This window comes from Apostichopus japonicus, chromosome 5 (genome assembly GCF_037975245.1).
Source record: "Apostichopus japonicus isolate 1M-3 chromosome 5, ASM3797524v1, whole genome shotgun sequence".
NCBI classification, from domain to species: Eukaryota; Metazoa; Echinodermata; class Holothuroidea; order Aspidochirotida; family Stichopodidae; genus Apostichopus; species Apostichopus japonicus.
This window is the reverse complement of record NC_092565.1, coordinates 21,246,740-21,269,834: the sequence shown is the minus strand read 5'-3', so window position 1 is coordinate 21,269,834 and position 23,095 is coordinate 21,246,740. Positions and strand designations below refer to the sequence as shown.

Genomic DNA, 23,095 nt, shown 5'->3' with positions numbered 1-23,095 from the left:
TCAATGTTGTCCCTCGAGATGAACCCTACATGTGAAAAGTGGATACTTGGATTCTTAGCCAGAGTGTAGCAAATTTGCATCACTTTTCTGAGGTACAAACCTGTGAACATGACAAGGGAATTTCTGAGAAATACTCCAAAATGACAATCCTGGGATGATATTTTTAGGGAGAAAGCCCTTGTATAGGATGACGTCAACATAGGTCAGAATGAGCAAAGAGCTTATTACAATGTTACTGCAGTAATTTGACGGCTAAACCTGATTCTAAAAATTACCCAAAAATTCTCCATATTTTCCTTTTGTTATCTTGATTGTTTATAATCACTTTAAACTGTCCCCTTTGCTGTAATCAACTGAAACTTTTACCACAATAACGGACCAATGTAATTTGACAAGAACCGGTAGAAACAAGATTGTCTGCAGGCCGATATTGAGCATAGATAAGCCTGCATGGCCTCAAGGTCAAGTCCTTGAAACAGGTTCATTCATGGCAGTCAAGGTTTAACAACATTGATATTTTGTAATATTCCAAGAAACGATTTTCTCTGTTCAAATGTTGTCACAACGTTGATATTTTGTAATTCAAACATGTAAAATCAAGTTTTTTCTTAAAGATAAGATGGAACCTACTGTCCTACATGGCAAGATGTATTAAAGCTGGATATTGAGTTGGGTCGTAACAAACAAAGCCTTTTGTTATATTCACACACAGCTGGATAACAACTCAATCGAAGATATCTGCGTTGTTGCAATCAATTGGTTGCTCATTAGTGGCGAGATCTTAATTGGTATAATCCAATACAGTATATTCTGTGTCCCACAAATTTTATATCGTACTGTTTGCTTGGTTACATTTGAAAACATTAAGGGGTAACAGAGGAGCAACAGAATTGGGAGACAATGGTCACTACTTACAGATGTGGTATTAAGTAGTTGTTCCTCCCCATCCTTTCCATCTCCAATAATAGAACTAAAGCTGCCTCTGGGTGGGTCGGGCCTCTCTCTGCGACACAAGAGGCAGTGGTTTCTGTCCAAGTAAGGGTTGTGGCTCTTGGGTCCAGTCAAAGGCTGTGCAAAAGAAAATGTTTAAGCATTACAAACCAGTTATATACTGTAGTTACCAACAGTAACTGAATTTGTGACCTTAACATACAGTAGTAATAGCCACAGTCACCAGAACAATTAACTGCATGACCAACACATCTGGCACTTATCCAGGACAAACAGTTTCAAGTATCCTACAAATGCTTAAAACTTGATGAGAACTGCAGTATTGAAAAAACCGTGAACAACATATAGTACCATACTTGACTAGAACAATTCACTCGTAAACAAGATCAAAGTTTACAGAGGAAAACAACGAGAAGCATCTGCACTTGAATGTTTTCCAATTGACAAGAAGACATCAACCTCTCACATTAATGTTCAGTTTGGTATGTTTCAAGCCTCACACAGACACAAATCATCATTGTAACCCAAAACGTTTCTTTTTTTTCCCAGGTTGTTAAACTGTACATTTACATACTTTAGTCCCTTCACAGACCAACGAAAAGCGTTTGGACTTTGGAGGTTTCAAGGGCCTCATATTTTTTTCTGGCTAATAGTGACTAATACACAATGACTCAAGAACAGAGGTAACACTTGCCAAATTTGCCAATCCTTTTCATTTTTCCTCATGTATAATGTACTCTTGTAGGAAATATATTGTGACTTAATTGTCCTAAACTGCAGATGGGATTTCTAACAACTTGTGCGGTATACCACGCTACAGCGGTAGCAGAAATGGTGGGTATGAAGGCCACATAAACTGGTCCATGTGTTTGACCTGAGGACAAGGCATAGCTAGACTTCTTTAGGGGGGCCATTGCTTTTCTAAGGGGTCGGCAGAACAGATGTTCTAAAAGAAAAAATGTTTTCCTGACAACTTGTATTTCTAGACACATAATTGGGAGGGTGGAGGAGGGTGTTGTGTAGGATACAAAGTACACTGCTTTGGTAGTTTATGAGCCACACTAACAAAATTAGTAACACAAAGTCAGTAACACACCCTCTTGCCTGATCTAATTGTCTAGTGTAACTGTTTTTGCAAAACTTAAAGGGCCACTTTGAATCAACACTCAATTCCACAGCAGAGTGTAGCTGCACGACAAAGCCCCGAACCAGTGATTAGTTCTGGAAGATATTAAAAGAAGTCTGTAGCTACTTGCAGTAACAAACTGTAGCATGCCATTTACAGTGAGATGCACTACAAAACTGATCAAAGGGACTTCAGTGTACTGTACATGGTAGAATTAATATGTTAGTGGCATTGCAGATTTACTGAGTCAAATCAAATCGTGTGGTACTCTTAATGTATGTGCATTCATTGTATTGATCAAGATAGCAAAACAAGAACAAGAAGAATAAAATGAATGGCCTACCAGTGTGGAGCAAAAACCTAGCTTGTAATATCTTAAATACTGAAGTTGCTGAAATGGAAGTACAAAAAGACAATGTACTATAATGGAAGCCCTTCTTATTTAAATATTAGAATGTTCTTTGTTATATTCATTCCATCTATTTGTCTGCCTGTCTGTCTGTTTGTCTGTATCACACAGATGAGAGTTTTGTTTTTCCTCTGTTCATACACAATGGAGGTACCCCTATAACACAGAGACACAGTACAGCAGTACACTACACACAGTAGTATATACTCTAGTACACAGATGTACAACACAGAGCCAACAGAACACAGTACAGGCAACCCACACAACACTTAATCTGTTTTGAGCTCTCTTCCATATGATGAAGGAGATTACTGTGTTGTAGTGTGGTGTGATAATACTGCATGGATGAAGTGTGCTTTTACTGGTGATCAGAGGAGGTGGTAATCAATGAATTTCATTTATACTGTAGGTACAGTATATAATACAAAGCTTCAGAATAATGCCTATTGTGCTCTTGATCCTGAGCTAACTCTTGATCCTGAGCTAAACATGTTTAAGTACAGAATATTTGTACACACATTACTAAAGTAGTGTTCTACTCTATGGGATTCATTGTGGACTAAAAGAAATCTCAAAGTAGCCACACACACACACTTACACACAAACAAATTATTGTTACTGCAAAGTTTGTTCCCATACATGGACACAAATTTATACTGTATTCATGTTATGTGGATAATAGTTCCTGAGTTAAAGATATACTACTAACATTAATAAGCAGTTTCTTCTCCTTTACAATAGCTGAATGTTCCATGTCTTTTTTTTCCCTTACCTTAGCTCAGTAAGTGTATTTCCTCTTTTTTTTTTTTTTTTGCCATAGTTAGTGTTACAGCCTACAAAAAGTAAATCACACAATATGTGTGAAAAAACAAACAAAACAGATATGGTTGGCAAGTTACAGTGCTGTTCTTGATGGTACAGTATTACTCTCTATACAATACAGTGGACATCATGTGATTAGGCTGGGAAAATAGATTACAAATTTCCAAATGCTTTCATTTCTACAAATCAACACTTGTGGGGTTCTAATACCAGGCTTCACGTAGAGGACTTTTATATTCCAAGTTTTCTATGGCACTGTTACAGTGGCTAAGAGAGCAGTATTTAGCTCAAGAAAGGAATGACACAAATACCTAATAAAGTTGTGTGCTTCTCTCTACATGTAAACTGCACGCTAGCTTATTATTTCAATAGACCTTACGGATCATGTGAGAGTTTGAACATACCGTAAAAATTGTTGTAAGAATGTTACAAAAACATGGAGGGGGAACTCCCACCAGTTTTGCAATATGTAGTGAGTGTGCTAACTTTTATTTACACTATGTCCCTTCTTCTCCACTGCCCCAAGGGAGCTCTCAGACCTGTAACTTATATTGCATTCCCCCTGCAGCTGGGCACCTTACTCTTCGCTACAGCTACAGTAGTCACCTGAGCAGTGAAATTGAGAGCTTTCACGAGAAGGTGGAACTCGACTTTGAATTTAGCTGCATAATGAGAGGATTCGAGGAGCAATGCACTCTTATCACGAGTGACTGATACAGACGAATAAAGTTCCTTGGGAAACACATTAACATTAAGTGATTTGCATTCCTGGGCTGCTTCTGTACATATGTGAAGAGACTATGCATGCTGGCACTGACATACATGTATGTGCTATTTAAAGACAACAACTGTGTTCAACATTTTTGAACTAATGTTTGTCAAAGCGAAAATAAATACTTCACCTCCTGCACCTCCTATACACATAGAGTACTGTAATTTGTGCATATGATACTGTACACATGACAGATGCTACATGGGTTTTTTTCCTTCACATTTCTAGAGTTTCTACAAACCAACAGTTTGAAGTCTGCAAACTTAAATATTGAAGGTAATCTGTAGATCTATCAATAATTTATACCAATGTACTGTTTTTCCAAATCTCAGCTGGTTTTGAAATTTCAGATTGACTTACCTGTTTCCTTGCAACCATGACACCCCTTTGACAGCAATTTTCCACCATGTGCATTGCTAATGGAACTCTGAATATCTTACCAAGGGAAGGTTTTAATATCACTAAATCTATCTTATAAAACTAATAGTAACATGATTACCCATCCATATACCAATAAATTAACCAGGACACATACTGTACATGTACAGTACTATCAATGTTTTAGTCTTTGGACTAACAATTACTCCTTTCAATGGTACTGGTTTGTATGCACAATCCATATTTTTATGTAAAACAATCTGGACAGAAAATTGCAAATCATACAAATTTCATAAAATTTCCTGTGGCATGCAAAATCTTGGGATTCAAGAAGTGCAGCAACATTTTTTTTACAACTCTGTATTGAACTTGGTGCAAAGGATATAAACTGTGACTACATACGTATTTGATAATGATTGAAATAGGAAGCTATGAATAATTTGCAGCTTATCAGATTTACTTCAACTATATGAAAAAAAAAAAAAAAAATTATTTTGAACATCTATATTTGGTTACTGGGAGATTGGCTGAAGGAAACTCCATTGTAACATCTGAATTTTGCAATATTATCACACTTAGTACAGGGCCTGGTATTTATCACACTGTTTTGCTTCAGAAGAGTGAGGGTTCAAATTTGTGTTCTATAACTTCTTTTTCTTCTTTTTCTTCTATAACTTCACTTCTTTTTCCTGTTCACGTATGGTGTGGTTTAGGACCTACATCGTAAATTAATTTCAGGGTAAGAGCTGCAGACTAAAATGTTCTTTCAAATTTCCACATGTGGTTTATCGCTTTTCATTTAGTGCTAGACAATTACCTTAATGTCATTTTCCTATACTACAAAACTTGATCATGTACCGACCTTCTCTTAGTTAAAACAAAAGCTGAAAATCAAGACAGTGTTGTGATGACAGTGTTCTCAATCTTTTACTGTACATGTTATGTTTAGCTTTCACAAGTCATGCTAAAAACTACTTGCACCATCTGAAATCATGCAAAGTTTACCCTGCTGTACTTATAGTACCATCACTCCCAGTAACAAGCAAATCACAGTTGAAGGTGATTACAATGGTGTACGCAAACAAAACATTCTCGAAAATGACCTTTGAATTTCTAGCAAGTAAACAATAACATTAAAGCTATGTAGTCATTCCAAGAATCACTTAATCAAATCAACTAACGATTTATGTAACATTCCTGTGAATCCTGTAATTCCTGTTAAAGGAATTGTCTGGTGGAAGATTTTGATACATTGTCTTTGTAGTTATTATTTTTCTCTTTCTAACCATGTAAAAATTGTCCCCATTCGACGTTTTCTTCTTGTAGAAATCTGGTTTTCAAATTCACCAGTTTCTCACCAAAAGTACCGTTTGTTCGAACGCTTCAATATGGTGATTGACATAGTGGTTGCAGATAGGCAAAACAGGCGACTTGAAGTTAGCACTCCCAATTCCGCAGCAAATAAACTCACGTGTAAGCACATTGGATTGCCTCATATATATAACGTACATACTCGCGAACGTATATACTACGATGCTCAGTTGGTGTACTTGTATAGCGTTACACATAGTACACTCACACTCAAACCACAGTTCATTAACTGTTCTTCGAAATCGCTGAAATAAAATTCACGGATCAAATTAACAGTAAAAGGAAACTTGTAAAGTATTCGTTAAACCGAAAGATGAAACTTGGCGGGATCGATGCCATCGCAGAACTGTCTGATTGTAAACGTTAGAGTAGCCTATACACGCGAACAGTCTTCGCGCTGGAGCTGGATACCGCGATGTGTAAACAACGAAGAGCCTGCTGTTAAAACTTATCTTGTGTTTCACAAAGACCACGAAACCACCGATCTACTACATATATGGCGGCTTAAGGAGTTTTTTAAATCATATCTAATTTATAAGAAATTTCACCGGAAATTATTGAAGAAATTGATCGAATCGTTGTCAGAGCAGAATGTAGCAATGAGAAGCTTAGGCTTCGCAGAACTGTCCGATTGTCAACGTTTGAGTAAAGCTTACATGCGAACATTTTTCGCGTTGGAGCTGGATAGCGCGATGTATAGCCTGAACAACTCAGAATCTGCTGTTAAAATTTACCTTGTGTTACACAAAGACCACGGAACCACCGATCAAGTACATGGCCGCTTAAGGAGTTTTTGAAAACATATCTAATTTTAAAGAAATTTCACCGGAAATTAAGGAAGAAATTTATCCGTATACAAACGCTGTTTTTGTTGTGATTACCATATAGGTACTGTGCGGAGGGTGGGTTATGACGCAATCTGCTATGGCAGAGCTGACGTCACGTATTGTACTGTTCAAATCATATTTGAAATGTCTATCCATAATGATTAAAAAATCGTTTCTCTGTCAAACGCAACATTAGCGTTCTCATACTTTGACAACATGTTTGGAAAATTATTTACTATTTTTTAAGCTAACTTCTTTGGGCCACCAGACAATCCTTTTAACAGATCTGTGTTGTACTGTTCTCATAGGTCATCAGTGTTGGCTCCAAATTTTACCATGCATGCTAAAAATTGCAGTTCTAAGTTGTTTTTCAAAGTACTTTCCTTGCAGAACTTTCTGCATCTCCAAATTACTTCGAGGAATAATCAAATATCGCATACTGTAGCTAATTGATACGCAAAATTGCAGAATCTTACAGAAATTTACAATTATGTATGACAGTTTGTGCATATAAAGAAGCTCACCTAAGTACTTTAGGTATTTTATAATAAGTACTGTACTTACTGATATTTGTTAATATGTAAACTTCTACACAAAACGTGAAATTTTTCCCTGCTTGGAATTGTCCATCTGGCCACTCTGACATGCTAACACTTTGATAGCTATGATACTACAATGTCCTATTAATACCTATATGTGCTGCACTACACTACAGTATTACTGATAGCTCTATTAAGCAGCACAATTTTGCTCTGCAGCTTTTTAATAGAAAGTGAGTGCTTAATTGACAAGATCCACCTCCTTCAGTGGCATCTAAATTTAAAGGATTATCCCATGCCTAGAAACCATAGCATGTGGCTGCAAACTAAATAAGGGCCTGTTTTCAATTTTTAAACCAATTTTAATAAAAAAAAAACCTGGTTTTTAAAACATATGTATGGTACTGTACATACTGTACACAAACTATCTAAGTTGCAAAATTTCTTCCACTCCAGAGGGTCACGTATTTGGGAATGTCAAGTTGTATTTGCAGCCGAATGTTACATATTTTAGAGGCAGTTTCAAAAAATAATACTAAGACCAAAACACTTTTTGTTTGCCGTTCTTGTTTTTAAAGAAATGAACACTGAACTTGAAGTTTTGCTGAGCGGCTCATCACGCCCCAGTGATAGCCTACACGCAAACACAAATGTAACTTGTTTACAATGCAATGTCTTCACACACACTAAAATAGGCATGGAACTCCCAAACTGAAGTACTAACTAATGATGTGCTAACTACCCAACTCGCAAAATTAGCACGAACATTTACTAAGGCAAAAAGTTGAAAACAGACCAGCATGTTTCATGAAACAATTATAAGAACACTGTGATAAGATTAACACAAATATGATCATTCCATTTTTGAGGCCAAGTGCATGAGAAATCATTGATGGCCGCTCATGAGTAACAATATCATTTCCATGTTTTGTGACGCAAATGTGAAAAAATATTGTAACGTTATGAACTGTGCATATTTAGCAATAAGCATCTATAGGCTTATCAGTTGTTTACACAGTGAAAGTGACGCAGCAGTGATCGAATCTTTCGCGTTGAAGGGATTTATATATGAATACAGTACTTGCTTGATTACAGACTATCAACCAATCAAATCATTGGAAAACATCTACTGATTATTTGGGAACAAATCTCAGTAATATGACTAGTTATCCATGTTTTACCATGTATGTAAACCTCAAATGTGTTATTACCGCTCAACTTTGCGCTTGTGCTGAAATACTTTTATTACGTGGTACTGGTGTACGAAACTCATTGCCTTAATATGATCATGCATGTAGACCCAGGAATGATACATTTTGGCGTAACTTGCTTTTCTTGTGTGGATCTCTATGAAATGCACTTGTCTTATCAGACAACATCAAAGGAAAATTTGACTGTTCAAAAGGAATAAAAAATATCATCTACAACTAAGGAAAATTGAACAAATTTTTGAGAAATTACCTCAATGGATCGACACATATGGTACTGCTTGCCTTATGTTGGGGGGCCTTTGTGTAAATAAGTATTTGTTATCAACAGCATTTAGCCTGTTAATTGTCTTTATTAATGCACATATGGAACAACTTTCGCAGTGTTTTACACTACCGCAGTCAACCATATTCCAGCCATTCTTACGCATTTTCCAGGCAGTGTTTCTCCTGTTTTTCATGTGCAAAAATGGGTCAAAACCGTGGCTTTTAGATTGGAGACCAGTTTACTGTGCAGCCTTAACCCAGCATCATTATGACCTACCATAATGTGAGGACACCATACATCATTACATAGTATTATCTTTCCTGTTGTAACTGAGTTCGACCTACTTTCACTTTACACTAAAACCTTAATTCTTGTAGTCAGTCTGCAGTACCGTACTAAACACAATATTTTGGGGCAAGTACCACAACCCTAAAGAAGCGTCTGTTATCAATTTGGTCACAGACACACAGTCAACACTACGAAGATTTGGAAAGCAATTCAAGCATTTGAATCACACTAAGGTATGTCGGGCAGGAATTTTCAAGCCAATGAATGTTTACTCAACTAGCTAAGACTGTGGATGCAAGCCTTTATACCATTCAACCGCATCCTCTCAAGAAACCTAAGGATAAAGTTACCCATTTGTTTCACCATCCTACTTTCTCCCCATTTCCCCTATTTTTATTCCTCATCTGCTTCTTACCATCCTCACCACATCTCATTTCTTACATAGTTTCACCTTTCTTTCATCTGCCTCCTCTTCTTTTATAACCTCAACTGCTCACCCTATCTCTTTTATACTCATCAATTTAACCTAAAGTTCTTAGCCCGTTCATCTGCTGCTTCTCTACTTCTCACTGCCCATTTATCTAATTCCTCTCTATTCATTTGTATGTTCCCTGTACATACTGTATTTGGATCCGGCTGGACCAGGTTTTTTCCACGAGGAAATGAAATCAGAGAAAACAATAACAAAGGCAAAGAAACCTTCTCTTCCTTTATCAAGACTTGTGAAAATATGCTCAGAGTAGTATATTAAAAGAAGGAAATTGATATTTACATTCGTTGTTTACATTCCTTTCTGAAAAGTTCATTCTCATTGGTAACAGATACTCAATGACCACAGATTTAAGTTTATCTCCACAGATAAGTCTGGGCAGATGAAGAACAAAATCCGACCGGACGTGGAAAATGATAATTTTTACATTCAACGGCTGAACCAGATATCAAGCGTTATCACTAGTCCCAATTTACTCAGGTCTGTTTTCAATTACAGGTTTCCATATACAGTATGCTCTCTGGCCAGGCCCTCTGATTTTTATACGTTTGCCTACACAGGCATTTTGCATTACAAGCAGTTCCCCGCCCCCTTCTTAACTAAAATAAATGGGCTTCTTGTACTCCGCATTAGGAATCCAACAAGCTAGAAACAAAGATGGCAGGGAAAAGACTATCCCATATCACATTTTAAAATATAATATACAATATGGTCAAGTTACTCCACATTATACACAAACTGTGGAAAGATGTATTTAAAGCAGTTTGTTCACACAGTCAGGAACTGTTACAGTGGATTAGACTAGAGACAGACTTCAGCGTCAGACACCTCAAAACTGCTTCACTAAGATTCGAATCTATAAATAATTTCCTGGATTGGGCCATACTTACCTTCAAATTTATAGTAGTTAATATTTTATTTACCGGGATTCCTAATTTCAACTGTGATACAGTTTACCTCACAGCTCCTTTCTTAACTCAGCTATGTATGGAAATTGCACTTAACCATAATATTATCAACATTGGAAATAATTTAAAGTATAATAATCAAGGTCTCATCAAATTTTGGCATCTGTCTTCACTTTTTCTGATAAATCTATTATTTTTCGGCTTTTATCATTATCATTACTTTGTTAATATCATGTAGACCAGATGCAATAAATTGCTTTTCAATGTCCCCTTCCTGCCATTTTGATACAATGACCCGTTTGTAGCTGTGAAAGGACTCACTCCAACTCAAAGAGTACAGGTTGATTGTCTGGCACACGTAATGCAAAATCACCACTGGAAATAGCACATTAGGTCTATAGATAGAACTTTGTACAGCTCCCAAGATTAACAGGAAGTTTTCAAGCCTTTTATCCTTGGTTGAGTCACTGTATTGATTATCATGATCAATTATGAAGAAACACTGTGAAGGAAAACTGGAATTCTACATACTGTTATATATGTACTGTTTGTGTACGTTTCCAATCACTGTTGATACATATTAAGACACTTCATGTATACTGTACGTTTAGTCTACAGTTCACGTAATACCGTGTCTAACAAAATTTTATTATTGTTTTGGGTTTGATTTAGACATTTAGAAAAGATGTGTATATAAGTAGACTGAAGAAGATCCTGCTAGGATCGAAACGTCAGGCCCACTTACTTTTACAATTTATTCTCTTACACAGGCTCTTTAGTGGATAAGCAGTTTGCTAATAGTTTTTGTTTTATTTTGTATATAAGTAGGCAAAGATCGGGTTCAAAAAGGTAAATTGCATTGGATTATCACTGAAATGGGCACTTTTCTGAAAATTTCAGGGCACCATGGCATGCCATTTCGGACAAAATGAGGGAAACCACAAACAGACACGACGGAAAATGGGAACATTCCGTAAGATTGGGCATTCGAAAAACTGTACTTCTCGATCATTTGATTCAGCAGCTTAATAGCTGTTTCTGATGCAAATCTTGCTGGAGTATCGGTAAGGTCCACCGGTATGGTAGAAAACAGAATTACCGATATACCGTCACATCAATACCGTAAATATTGGTATTTGTCACCAAAAAAAAAAAATACAAAGTCACCGAACTACATGTAGGACACACACTATGTATGCAAGAAGTGGTAAAACTGCGTAAAAATGCACATTTTGTCCTTATGAATGAAGGCACCTGGAAATTGGTATAACAAGGTTTTTTCATCCATTTAACATGACACAGCATTCTTTTTTTTTAAACCAAAAACTCTTTATCAGGAAACATGTAGGACTTCTGTGTTGTTGCATCCATCTTTGACAGAGCTCTTAAAATCAAGAACTAATGCACTGATATTTATAAACAAAGAGGAGGACGGGAAGGCCTTTGTCTTAATAGATACTTGAAAACTGTTGTTTGTTATTTTGTTGTTTTTCTCATAACTCTACCCGCTATCCTGACAGTCCACGGTATATATACTTCCTCATATGGAAATGGACGTTTCCACAAATATCGCACATAAAAACGTTTCAGTGAGCATTTAACAAATTAACTGTGAATGATGTGATTGGTTCTTATGGACTTTATAAGAGGGGGTTTTATATTATATTTTTATTGAATTTCTCCTCTCCTTCCAACCAATGGAGATCCGCTCTGAGAAGGTGTGAAAAGCTGAGTGGTATGTACTGTGCACATGTGTAGTGGGCAATGCTTAATGTTATATCTTCCCATGAAAACATCTGTACTACTACAGGTCAGGATAAGAGAAAACATACATGTGGTAATGATCCAAACAAACAATTTTACAACCAAACCCTTCAAGCTCACCTTTTACACATAAAGAACTATCGCAGCAGTTTGAATGATCACAGCATGAACTATACAACAGTTTTCCACTTTTGTGACTATTTTTTTAAGGCCTAACAATAAGTGAAGGCTGAAAATCTTAACAAAACATGTGATTGAACTTTCTTATGAAAACAGACAATTTACAGTGAATAGTAGTTCCTTGCAGAAAAGACCTTAAGTAGCATATCTATAACAAAAACTTTTGGAGTACCCTTTGTGATAGCAACACTTTCGTAACAATATCCTACTATGGCATGAAAACTAAGCCTAACCGCATAGACAAATGCATAGTGTTTGACATATTTGTTACCAAACAGGGAAAAACAGGGCCCCAGGAAGCACTGTGCATGTTTACCCGAAAAGGAAATTTTTCAGTGTCACCATGTAGAGAGGACGGCGGAGGGAATTGGGTAGGCTGTTGTGAATTGTTTGACTGACGGAGTCCGGTGATAGAGGGTGCACATGTTATAAGGTTACCAGTGTCACTGTAGACAAGGAAGAGTAGTGCTGAGGTTGTGAGGAGACAGGTATGCAAGGAGCACCATAAATTATGTGCTTTTCACAAATTTGTTACAGGAAGTCACTAAGACAGTCTAGTACATATATGAAGCATACATCCATGGATAAGATGCTCGCCAAGAGTTTGCAATCGCGATAAAGGTGTTTGTGAGTTGTGCCTGCGGTATACTCAGTCAATGCTAGCACTATCAGTGGCACTGACAGGGCTCTTTGATAAAATTTGTTTCCCTCTGAGTTGAAAGAAGTTCTCAGTAAATTTTGATATCGAAAAGAGAAACTATGAAAGAATGAACGACGGAGAGTTTCCAGGACTTCGACCATTGTAAACTAGTCACTGTTTGAAATCTCTTTGAGTTTTTCTTCCGTATGACACAGACTTTGTGATGAAAGTTAAATGTGTGTGTAGGCCTACCACAATTCCCTACACCTCCATCCGCATACTGTTATTAGGCCATGCATGCTAAGAAAACCGCACATTTTTTTTTTATGCACCTATTTCTGGTAATGACGCTATGGCAGGTATACAGTCTATAGTGTTCAAAAGATTATGCTACAACAGAAACTACCAATTACCGATTATATTTTCATAATCGGGCCGATTGCAATTATTTGATAAAAAGAAAATATACGGTTTATACAAACTCAGTAATTAAGTATGTGATTGAAACAATTGTTATTGTGTTTTCTTTTGTTTCCTGTGTATTCTCTTGCATATATCCATTCAGTGTTCAACCAAGGATTAAATAATGAACATGAAATGTCGCAATTCGCAAAACATGAGTGAGTTGCTTTGACAATTTAAGGAGTTATTACCCATAGTTAGAGGCCTCACATTATCCTGTGCTGACCATAGAGGATTAGTGCTAGTAGTGAACCTTATGCATGGCACAAGTCCGGGAGATAAAAGAAAACAATACAGTCGCACAGCATTGTTTGCTGACAGGTTATTGTCGTCATCAAACAATTGCACTAAATTGAGTAAAATTTGTGCCGTGCACAATAGTAAGAGATTAGATGGAACTTCCTAACTTAACAGTGCTACCATTGGGCAGTGAAAATAAAATATTGAAAAACATTGAAACACTTTTATTTTTCTACTATCGTCTGTTTTCTTGTCTACTGAAGGAAAAGATACATTCTTTCAACAGGTTTGTGTGGACGATATACATGCTGCCGAACATGAATATGAGTTCAGTATACGATCGGCTTGTTATTAATTTTCAAGCCACAGGTCGTTGTCAATTGTCTTAATTCATCGTTTCCATTTCTTGTTGTAACCTTGTTAAAAAAAAGTAACCTTACTAACCGGTTGAAGACCAATATTACTTATTCCTACAAAATAAAATACACCTCTAGTTTGCCTGTTGTGTTTCCTAACTGCAATATGAGGCCTATGTGGATCCACGGTAAAGGGGAGGGGTTGGGTTGGGAAGCATGACCCTTTGCAAATTGTGAGAAAAAAGAAACATCACATTACCAATTACTGCATCAAATACTGCACTACGGAGCATTTCATGACTAAACATAGTGTAACCTAAGCTTATCAACATAGGCAGTATCCACCTAATTGACAAATAACACATTTTCAGGATTGTGAGTGGCAAAATTCTGGGAAATATGGTCTAGCGAAGTATGCCCACGCATGCGTACGTAATGAGAGCAGTGCTAATCGAAACATGAACAGAAAGCTAGTCTACAGTACATGGCAGGCTTTTTTTCATCATACAAGCAGAAGAAAGCCCAGATTTCAATTGAATATCATATTTATACATCAGCAAAACATGATCACATCACGGGACAGAGCAGCTGATACTAGTAGTCGCATTTATGTCTCAGTGCAGCACATTACTCATTGTTATTAGTGAGTGCTCAGTGCTACAAAGCTACTGCAAAGTAATTCGCTCGCAACGTTATTTACAAAAGAGCAGCGTCGAGCCTTATGATAGTCACAAACCATGAGGGATCCAAATCAGCGACCCTGGCACCCTAATTTGATCGAACTACATTGTTAAAGACGTATAGAGGATATCTTAATGTTAAGTTTTCGTAGTTAAAGAGCAAACCTAGAACATCATTTTCACCTTCCATATGTTTTTGAATAATCGGTATGACATAACTGGTATTCCATGTAACTTTTACCGATGCCGATTTTTTTCCCGATTATGCAATAATTGGCCTGATTCCGATAAACTGAATTAAACTGTATTAACTATCTTGTGCAAACACTCATTTACACACAGTTCTACATAATTTACCAAATATTTCTTATTATTAGTGCTGGGAATGGGTACCCAGGGGACCGTCCAAGAAAAATGCTACCGGTCCAAGACGTTACTACCTGGTCTGGAAATTTGTAAAAATCACTGCCATTTTTCTCCATTTTGGTTACACTTTTACTTGAATTCATGTCAGGGAGGAACAATTTATGTGCATCTTCCAAAATTTCATCATTTGGTGATAATCCATTCTACTCTGGATGTGTTGAAGTGTAAAATTGGCTGAAAATTTGTTACTTTCCCACCTGAGAATGTATTGAGCAACTGTGTTCATTTACTTTTACATGTGCGCACTGTACAGTGTAGCCCAAGCAATCTCTCCGCATTGCATAATTGCACACATTTACTGCTACAAAACTTGACCTTTGTACTCTTGAGCAGTTCATAAGTTGACGGTGTTGACCATCACCATGTAGAATTTAGTGGCAATGTTGAACACAACGTTTCCACACAGGTCTGATAGATTCAGGCAACACATGATTGGTCCATAATTACACATCGGACATCACCATTTAACAATAAGGGTCAATTGATGTACAGTTTCAATGGACTTTCCAACTTGACTTTCCAACTTATCAATAAATAGCCAGGACCTTCTGGAGCGCTAGCCTGAGTGCACAGCAATACAGGAACAGGTTTGATGAGCCTAGCGCAAGAGATGTGCAAATTGCACTGTGTTAACCATCTCCCATTGGTTAATTTTAGCAAATTTTATGCAAATATTCCCCAACAAGTGCATTAAGGAATGTTTCTATCACGCAAACCACATTTTTACGATTAACTCTGCGGGGCAAACCATCATCATCTGTTAACTTTAGAAAGTAATTTTAGGATATTAGTAGTCAGTATAAATATGCAGCAGTCAGTTCATCAATCAGTTGTTTACAGTCTTATCATATACATCACTGAAGGCCTGCAGAGCCTATTAATGTAGTAACATTAGGCTTATGCATTCCCCTCTAGTATAGGACAAGTTGGATTTTAGGTTGAGGATAGAGTTATTGATCCACTTTTTCTACTGACCTGTGGAATGTTATCCAGATCCAACTCAGAGACTGGCTGGGTACTCGGCATCTTTTTCAGGTTATCTGAGAGCTGATAAAAGTAAACAAAGAAATAACAGTTGTAAGGAAGGACTTACTGTTGTAAATTATTTTTTGTGCACAGTGGTAACGCCACATACTTGAAACGAAGGAGTAGCTGACACTAATATTGAATGATCTTGTCATCATCCAGTTAACGAAAATTGAGGTAAAAATGTGATATTCAGACCAATATAGAAGCTCTTATGTCAAAATGTTGTCAAAATTCCTTAACCACCAGCAGTATATTTTATGGCAATCTTACCAACAAATGTGTGAACAGCAAGTACCTTGTATACTTTGAAGAAAATTATGTTATAACTTTTATTCAACATAGTCCTCCTTTAACAGACCTGTATTATGAGGATATCTCTACAGTGTTTAGCAATGTAGCAACATCAATGACTGAGATGTCCCCTAAATTGTGAACCTGTAGGTTTACCCCTTGCATGAATGTTACAATGTCAACATGAGGGGACCAACATATTTATGTCCCTGGATTTCCTGAAAGTCTGGTCACCATATCATAGAAATAGTAGAAGTAGTATTAAAACTGTACCTTTGTTGTAGAAATGTTGCGTTTGCCAAGTTTGTGGTTTAATACCTACCACTGAAATAGGCCTATATGCTCAAGCCAAAGTGAAGATAGGTCTAGGCTATAGATAATATGATGGTACATGGTAAATTCTGTAGAGATTATTATGGTACATGGTAAATTTATGATAGTAAAGGCATAAATGTTCTATAAAGTATAGCAGTGATGAATATCTCGCTGATTTGGCTCAGTGGTTTAGTTGCATCTTTCAGCCATGTGATTTCATAGATAGGGTATGGCCAGATTCTGCCAGACATAGTAATAATTACACTTGTAAAGGTTGGGAGTTAAACTGCTTGAAGCAAGGGAAAATTCTCTAACTTCCTGCATGCCTTGGAATTTACTGTTTAATATAAATAAATGGATGGAATAATCAACGAAAGTGTCTCAAAATCATGTTTCTTAGTCTCACTATGGTAAATTAGTCCACTTGGTAAAAGGCTTTGTAGACTAAAATTGTGAATGGAAATGTGGTTGCAATTTTGACTTATGGTCACAGCAACTAATGTATCTATCAGTGCAGCTACATGTATGTATAACGCAGTATGCAGAGTTGGGACGGGTGAGGGGCATGCATAGTTACCATGCACCACCATACTAGACCTAATCTGATGGTCCGCAACTGTAGGAGGTACACCAAAAGTGTTATGAGAAACATTTTCTGTGGGTTGCAGAGTTTTTCAGACTTAGAATATTTATCTACTATATTCAAAGCTTGAACTCAGTGCATAGTCCAAGCTAGGCCTAGGATAAGTTAGGATTCATGCAGCTTGAGACTTGAGCATCAATTCTGATGGGTTGGGATCATTTGGATATTGACTTGGTCCTCATGGAGGATCCTAGGTTTAAATGTTTGCGAACAGGGGTCTGGACATAACATATTTCATCCTATAATGAACATGAGTGGATACAACACAATGCTAGGTTGGTCATGTAAGCCTAACGTAACGTTTTCAATAGGCTAGGCCCAGGTTTTTGGTTTGCACGCAGTATAGTCAGCCTAACGTTAGGCTACGTCCATTGGTTACTGTGTTATGCTACGATTCTATTGTAACGACGTCATGTTTGAAGTTTTCAGATATTTGGCTAAAATGATTCATTCATCATATTTGCTCGAAAACCATATGAGACTTCTGCAAAACTGTCACCTCTGAAATACACGTATTAAAACCGATCACAATTCCATGTTTACCTGAGCATGTGATTGAGAGAAAGAATCCACATTGTTGTGTACAACACTAACGTTAGATCCCCCGCTAACATTACATATTTTCTGTCTGGCCTTAGCACTTCCACGCTTATTCCGACGTCTTTTTGACCGTTTACTGTCCATCGAACTCATTTTTTAATACCCTTTCCTTTATTGAATATGCTTCTAGTTTCAGTTTAAGGCAAACTTAGCTTCCACTTTAGCGTTGTTAACAATGGAAACGCCGTGTTTTGTCGGCTTGCTGGGCGTTGCTGCCATGTAAAAATTCCAATATGGCAGGTTTACCCCCACAATGCAATATTGCCAGGTACAATTATTTTGCTGAAGGCAAGAAATATTATGGATGGTGGTATTTCAAGTTAATACGTTTTACGGTTCCAAATTCATATCAAGAACTAATTGCGTATTCTTTATCCTAGAAGTTATTGCCTGAATAAGGAAGATGTATTTGAAACATTTTTAGGAATAAGAAATTTCACTGTTGACTTGTTTAAGTCGTTTCATTTGTTTTGAAACTTTCCCTTGCTCGCTCTGTAGTCTGTATGTCTTTATGCTGTTATATTTTGATGTAATTGTAAGGTTTGGATTATGTTCATCAATAACGAAAAGTAGCTGCAGAGTTATGATTATGGTTACTGGCAAATAGCGAAAAAGCTATTATGGTTACTGGCAAATAGCGAAAAAGAAAGCGATATAAAGTCGATGCAAAGGTGTATAGCCAATTACGCGATTATAAATTATAGGAGCAAGTGAGGAGCGGGAGTACCGTATGTTCCAATATTTAATTAGAATTGCAGCTCTCATTAACGCAATTGCAGAAACAACTAAGATGGCAATCCACGGAGTTGAATATCTCAGTAAACACTGATTTCAAATGCGTGAATTTATTATCAGCTATGGAATTTGGCAATACCCGTTTTAGTTAACATGATTGATTTATTTTGTGAACCTTACACTGAACATATCTAGGCTTGGAGTCCTGACTCCAGATTTCATACTTTTAACAGTGGTCAAATTATTGTGAAATTTTCCACTTCTTTTTGGGGGGGGGGGGGAGGGGGTACATTTTATACGACTTTTAGACTAGAAAGAATACCACTCATTGTCAATCAGTCAAATTCTAATGTCGTGTGAAGGTAGTTAATACTAGATTAGGCTGACCTTGTCCTCACGTGCGCTTAGACTACGCGACTATAGTCTATAGGTACGATGCATTAAACATATCGCGCGTCCTGCACGCACATGTTTACAATTGAAGTGATATAGGCTAGAACCGGCCGCGAAGGTGAACCGCGTCACAAAATTACGACTTACCAATTCCCAGTTTGAACGAGCTATAATCGCGTCGCGCGTTACCGCCGTTTTAACTCTATGTATCACGTAGACCTTGTTGGAAATTCCAAAACCCACGTCCACCAATTTAGCCAGGTTTTCACGAATAATTAACTGGACCAGGCCAGGCACAATATTGTACTTTGTAGCCTAGTTCGGAATTAATAGGCCTAACATAACAGCAACACACATAACTGCGAGACACAAGGGTTCACCATGGCGAACCTTCACACCAAGTTTGAAGAAAATCGGTCCAGCCGGTTTAGGAGTAGTTTTTGACACAACAATGGACACACACAACCACACACATACAAAATGACACACACACACCCACCCATACACACGGACACGTTTAGACCCCTCCTTCAGTGCATGGACTTCCGGTCACCCCGGGGACCCCGGCCACATAGGCTGACCTCAAGAGAGTAGCTACTCAGGAAAATTAACCATTACCGTGGCAATTCTTACTATGGCAACTGACATAGTAACAATTGCCAAAACATTTTACATAGTAACAATTGTCATGGTAATGGTTAATTTCCTGAGTAGCTACTCTCTTGAGGTCAGCAGTGGTGGCCGGGGTACCCCAACTGGCCCAACTGGCAAAGGAACTCAGTACAATATCTCATCCTCCCTATGGGAGCGATGCCTACAGGATAAACCGACCCTTAGGTCGCACCCAATGTCCATATCTATAAATTATACACAAAAGTGACACCTGGTTTATGCATGGCTTGTTTTAATTGACTTACGTGCCTCTTATTTGCTGACAATGAGTTGGAGTTCAATGGCCATAACAAACATGGTGGTTGCGACACTGTTAACCGCGTAAGCCTATGCGTATAATTATCTCACCTCCCTACATGCAATGTATAAGGAGATGAGATATTGTACTGCACTCTACGTCAGAAATGTGAGGATGGGTGTGTGTGTATAGGTGTGCGTGCCTGTATGTGTGAGCAAAAAGTTTGTCCCGAACTCCTCCTCGCCCGTAAGGCCGATCAAGTTCAAACTTTGTGGCCCAACCATGTACAATCGTACCTGCGTGATTGATGACGTCATGTGCTAAAGGTCAAGAAACCAAAAAATATTGTTTTTTAGCCATTTTCTGCTTGTCAGCATGTATGAAAAAGGCATTTAGAAAGGCATATGTAGTGAATGATGAGACAAATTTTTAAAAAGGACAGATGTAGGTGTTGAAGGTCGTGGTCAAACTTCAATTGTGGTCAAAGGTCACATTGGCCTATGGTTGTGCGAAAAGTGTGTCATGAACTCCTCAACTGTTAGTCGGATCAAGTTCTTAGTGGGTAGTTGTTGATCATATAAACTTGGGCCTGTGTGAATTATGATGTCATATAGGTCTAAGGTCATAGGTAAAAAAAACTTAAATAGCCGATTTCTCCTTGTCAAAATGTAGGGAAAATGCATTAAACCACATGATATGACGAGACTGATGATATTAATTTTAAAATAATGCAGATTTTGGTGTTAATGGTCGAGGACAACGGTCTATTGAGATCAAACACTTCCGTCATGGAAGAGATCAGATCTGCAACTCCGTGGAAAACCCTCTTCTTGAATTTGTGGTATTAGGTGTGCATCAAAACTTAGCCTTAAAAGACCGTTACTTCCATTAAAATTGAAGGATATAAGGCATTCGTTGCTTGCCACGGTGCATATCGACCGCAATATCATCGGAGATGGCCCGATTGAGGACCCTTTCTGGATATATTTGTGGCCGTAAAATAGCTGCAGATGCGGAGAAAGATGGTTAAATCTGGGAGGGTGGGGCCGCACAATATCATGGTCATGCAGTGTTACAATTTAAGTTGGTAAACCACAATATTCTCAATGCCACAATAGGCCTACACCACAATTCCAGTTTTCAAATATCGAGTTCTCAACAAAAGGTCACTAATTAAATAACGAAAGGACACTTTTTTCTTACAACCACAGAATAGGGCCCCTTCATTCTAGTTTGTGAAAACAAAAAGCACTTTTGAGGTGTTTTTTGTTTTAAACCAAAGCTTTGCGTGTATGTGTGTGTGTGTGTGGGGAGGGGGGTGTATATACCCATAGATGGCGGGGAGGGGAAGGTAACGTTTCTCCCCTGCAGCCTCTGGATTTTGAATATTCTTCTCGAAAAAAACGGTGACATTATATCACAAAATTGATTCCAGCGTTTTTTGGCCTTATTTCTCGAGTTTATCTCATATAGTGTTGGATATAACTTATATCCCATTTCGAAAGTATAACATTAACCAATAAAATGCGAGTTTTACCGCAAACTTATGAAAATTCATCCCGAAAGTATAACGTATGTTTTGTCTCTAAAATTGGATGGTTTGTTATTCTATTTCGTCAATTCTTCAATGTTTTATGTTCCATTCCCATATAGGAGGCAGTTTCAATGACTGGAGGACAACATCCTCTTTTTTAATGATCCTTCATTCATCCCCTACCTTAAATCAGTCAGAAATTGGGCCCCAACTTTGTAATCCTGGGCACGGCACTGGCTCTTGTTCATTCATTCAATATTAAAGGGTAAACTCGGTAACGTTAGCATAAAGCTTATCTCCCAGAGGACCTGAAATACAAAAACTAAAGTAGAATAAAAACTAAATTAATCATATACGTGAACAATAAGATGACAATGAAAAGGAAAATACATTCAAAATTGGCAACGGCATGAAATGTAACATGGAACAATCAATGAAATGAAATTTAGAGCATAAAAATTAGTTAGAGTTCTGGATAAAACATTTAAGGGAACCGGTATTTAAGGGGTTGGCAATCTTACACTCCTTCGAAAACATTCACAAACACATAATGGTATGTACCTTGTGGGTATATTTCTATGGTATACACGCAGGAATCTCATTTATGTTTTATTGACCCAAATGTTGGAAGATAGTTGTATCTTTATTAAATATGACAATGAAGTTCCACGCGACGCACGCAACTTTTATTTCACCAGAAGTGTCAAACTAATTGTTCAGACTAGAAATCAAATTATGCTTAGGCTATATATCTTGGCTTATGCTAGATATACGATATCTTGGCATATATTACACGTACTGTTCTGTAAAAAAAAAACCTATCCCCGCCAGTATCATATATGTCGTTGCTTTTTGGTTTCGATGATAATCGTAACCTTTTCATTCATGATCATGTGGCGTATGTTTGATGCGTATGTGTGTGTGTGCGTGCGTTTGTGACGCCCAGCTTGTAAACACGATATCTGAAGAAGGGAAGGTCGAACCAATTTCATATTTGGTGTGTAGAAATACCACATTGAGTATAAGAAGCATATTGTTTCTTGTGGAGGTCAAAGGTAATTTGGGGTCACCAGAGGTCAAATTGTGAAAACTTGGAAACACCATATCTCAAGATGGTAAGCTTGGGCAGAACTCATATTTGGTGTGTACCACATTGAGTACCAGAAGCCTATTGTTTTGGTGAAGGTCAAAAGTCACTTGGGGTCAAATTGTGAAAACCTTGTAAACATGGTATCCGATATCAATATTGGAAGCTTGGGTAGATATCATACTTGGTATGAATTAGGTGTATAACAATGAGTCATTGAAGCCTCTTTGATTTTGGTGGAGGTCAAAGATCATTTGAAGTCAACAATTAAGCGCCAAACATTTACTTCAATCCCCTCTTTCCTGTCTCTCTAAACTAACTCACCTTCCTAAATATAATATCGCAAGGGAAGCTTGGACAGATTGCATATTAATTTGGTATGTGATTGTACCACTTATATTGAGTACAAGAAGCATAATGTTGTGGGCGGAGGTCAATAGTCGTTTGAGTTCA

General features: G+C 37.5%; 1 protein-coding gene across 1 annotated transcript in view; it reads right to left on the bottom strand.

Annotated features, from left to right (window-relative positions):
• Positions 1–18,241, bottom strand: part of LOC139968011 (uncharacterized) — a 39,486-nt gene extending 21,245 nt beyond the window's left edge. The window contains exons 1-3 of the mRNA XM_071972283.1: positions 17,927–18,241; positions 16,081–16,152; positions 916–1,068 (exon numbers count right to left, since the gene is read on the bottom strand). Coding sequence (XP_071828384.1) covers positions 916–1,068; positions 16,081–16,152; positions 17,927–18,076 — 375 coding nt within the window. The 5' untranslated portion in view covers positions 18,077–18,241. The remainder of the gene's footprint in view (positions 1–915; positions 1,069–16,080; positions 16,153–17,926) is intronic.
• Between the last annotated feature and the right edge of the window lie 4,854 nt (positions 18,242–23,095).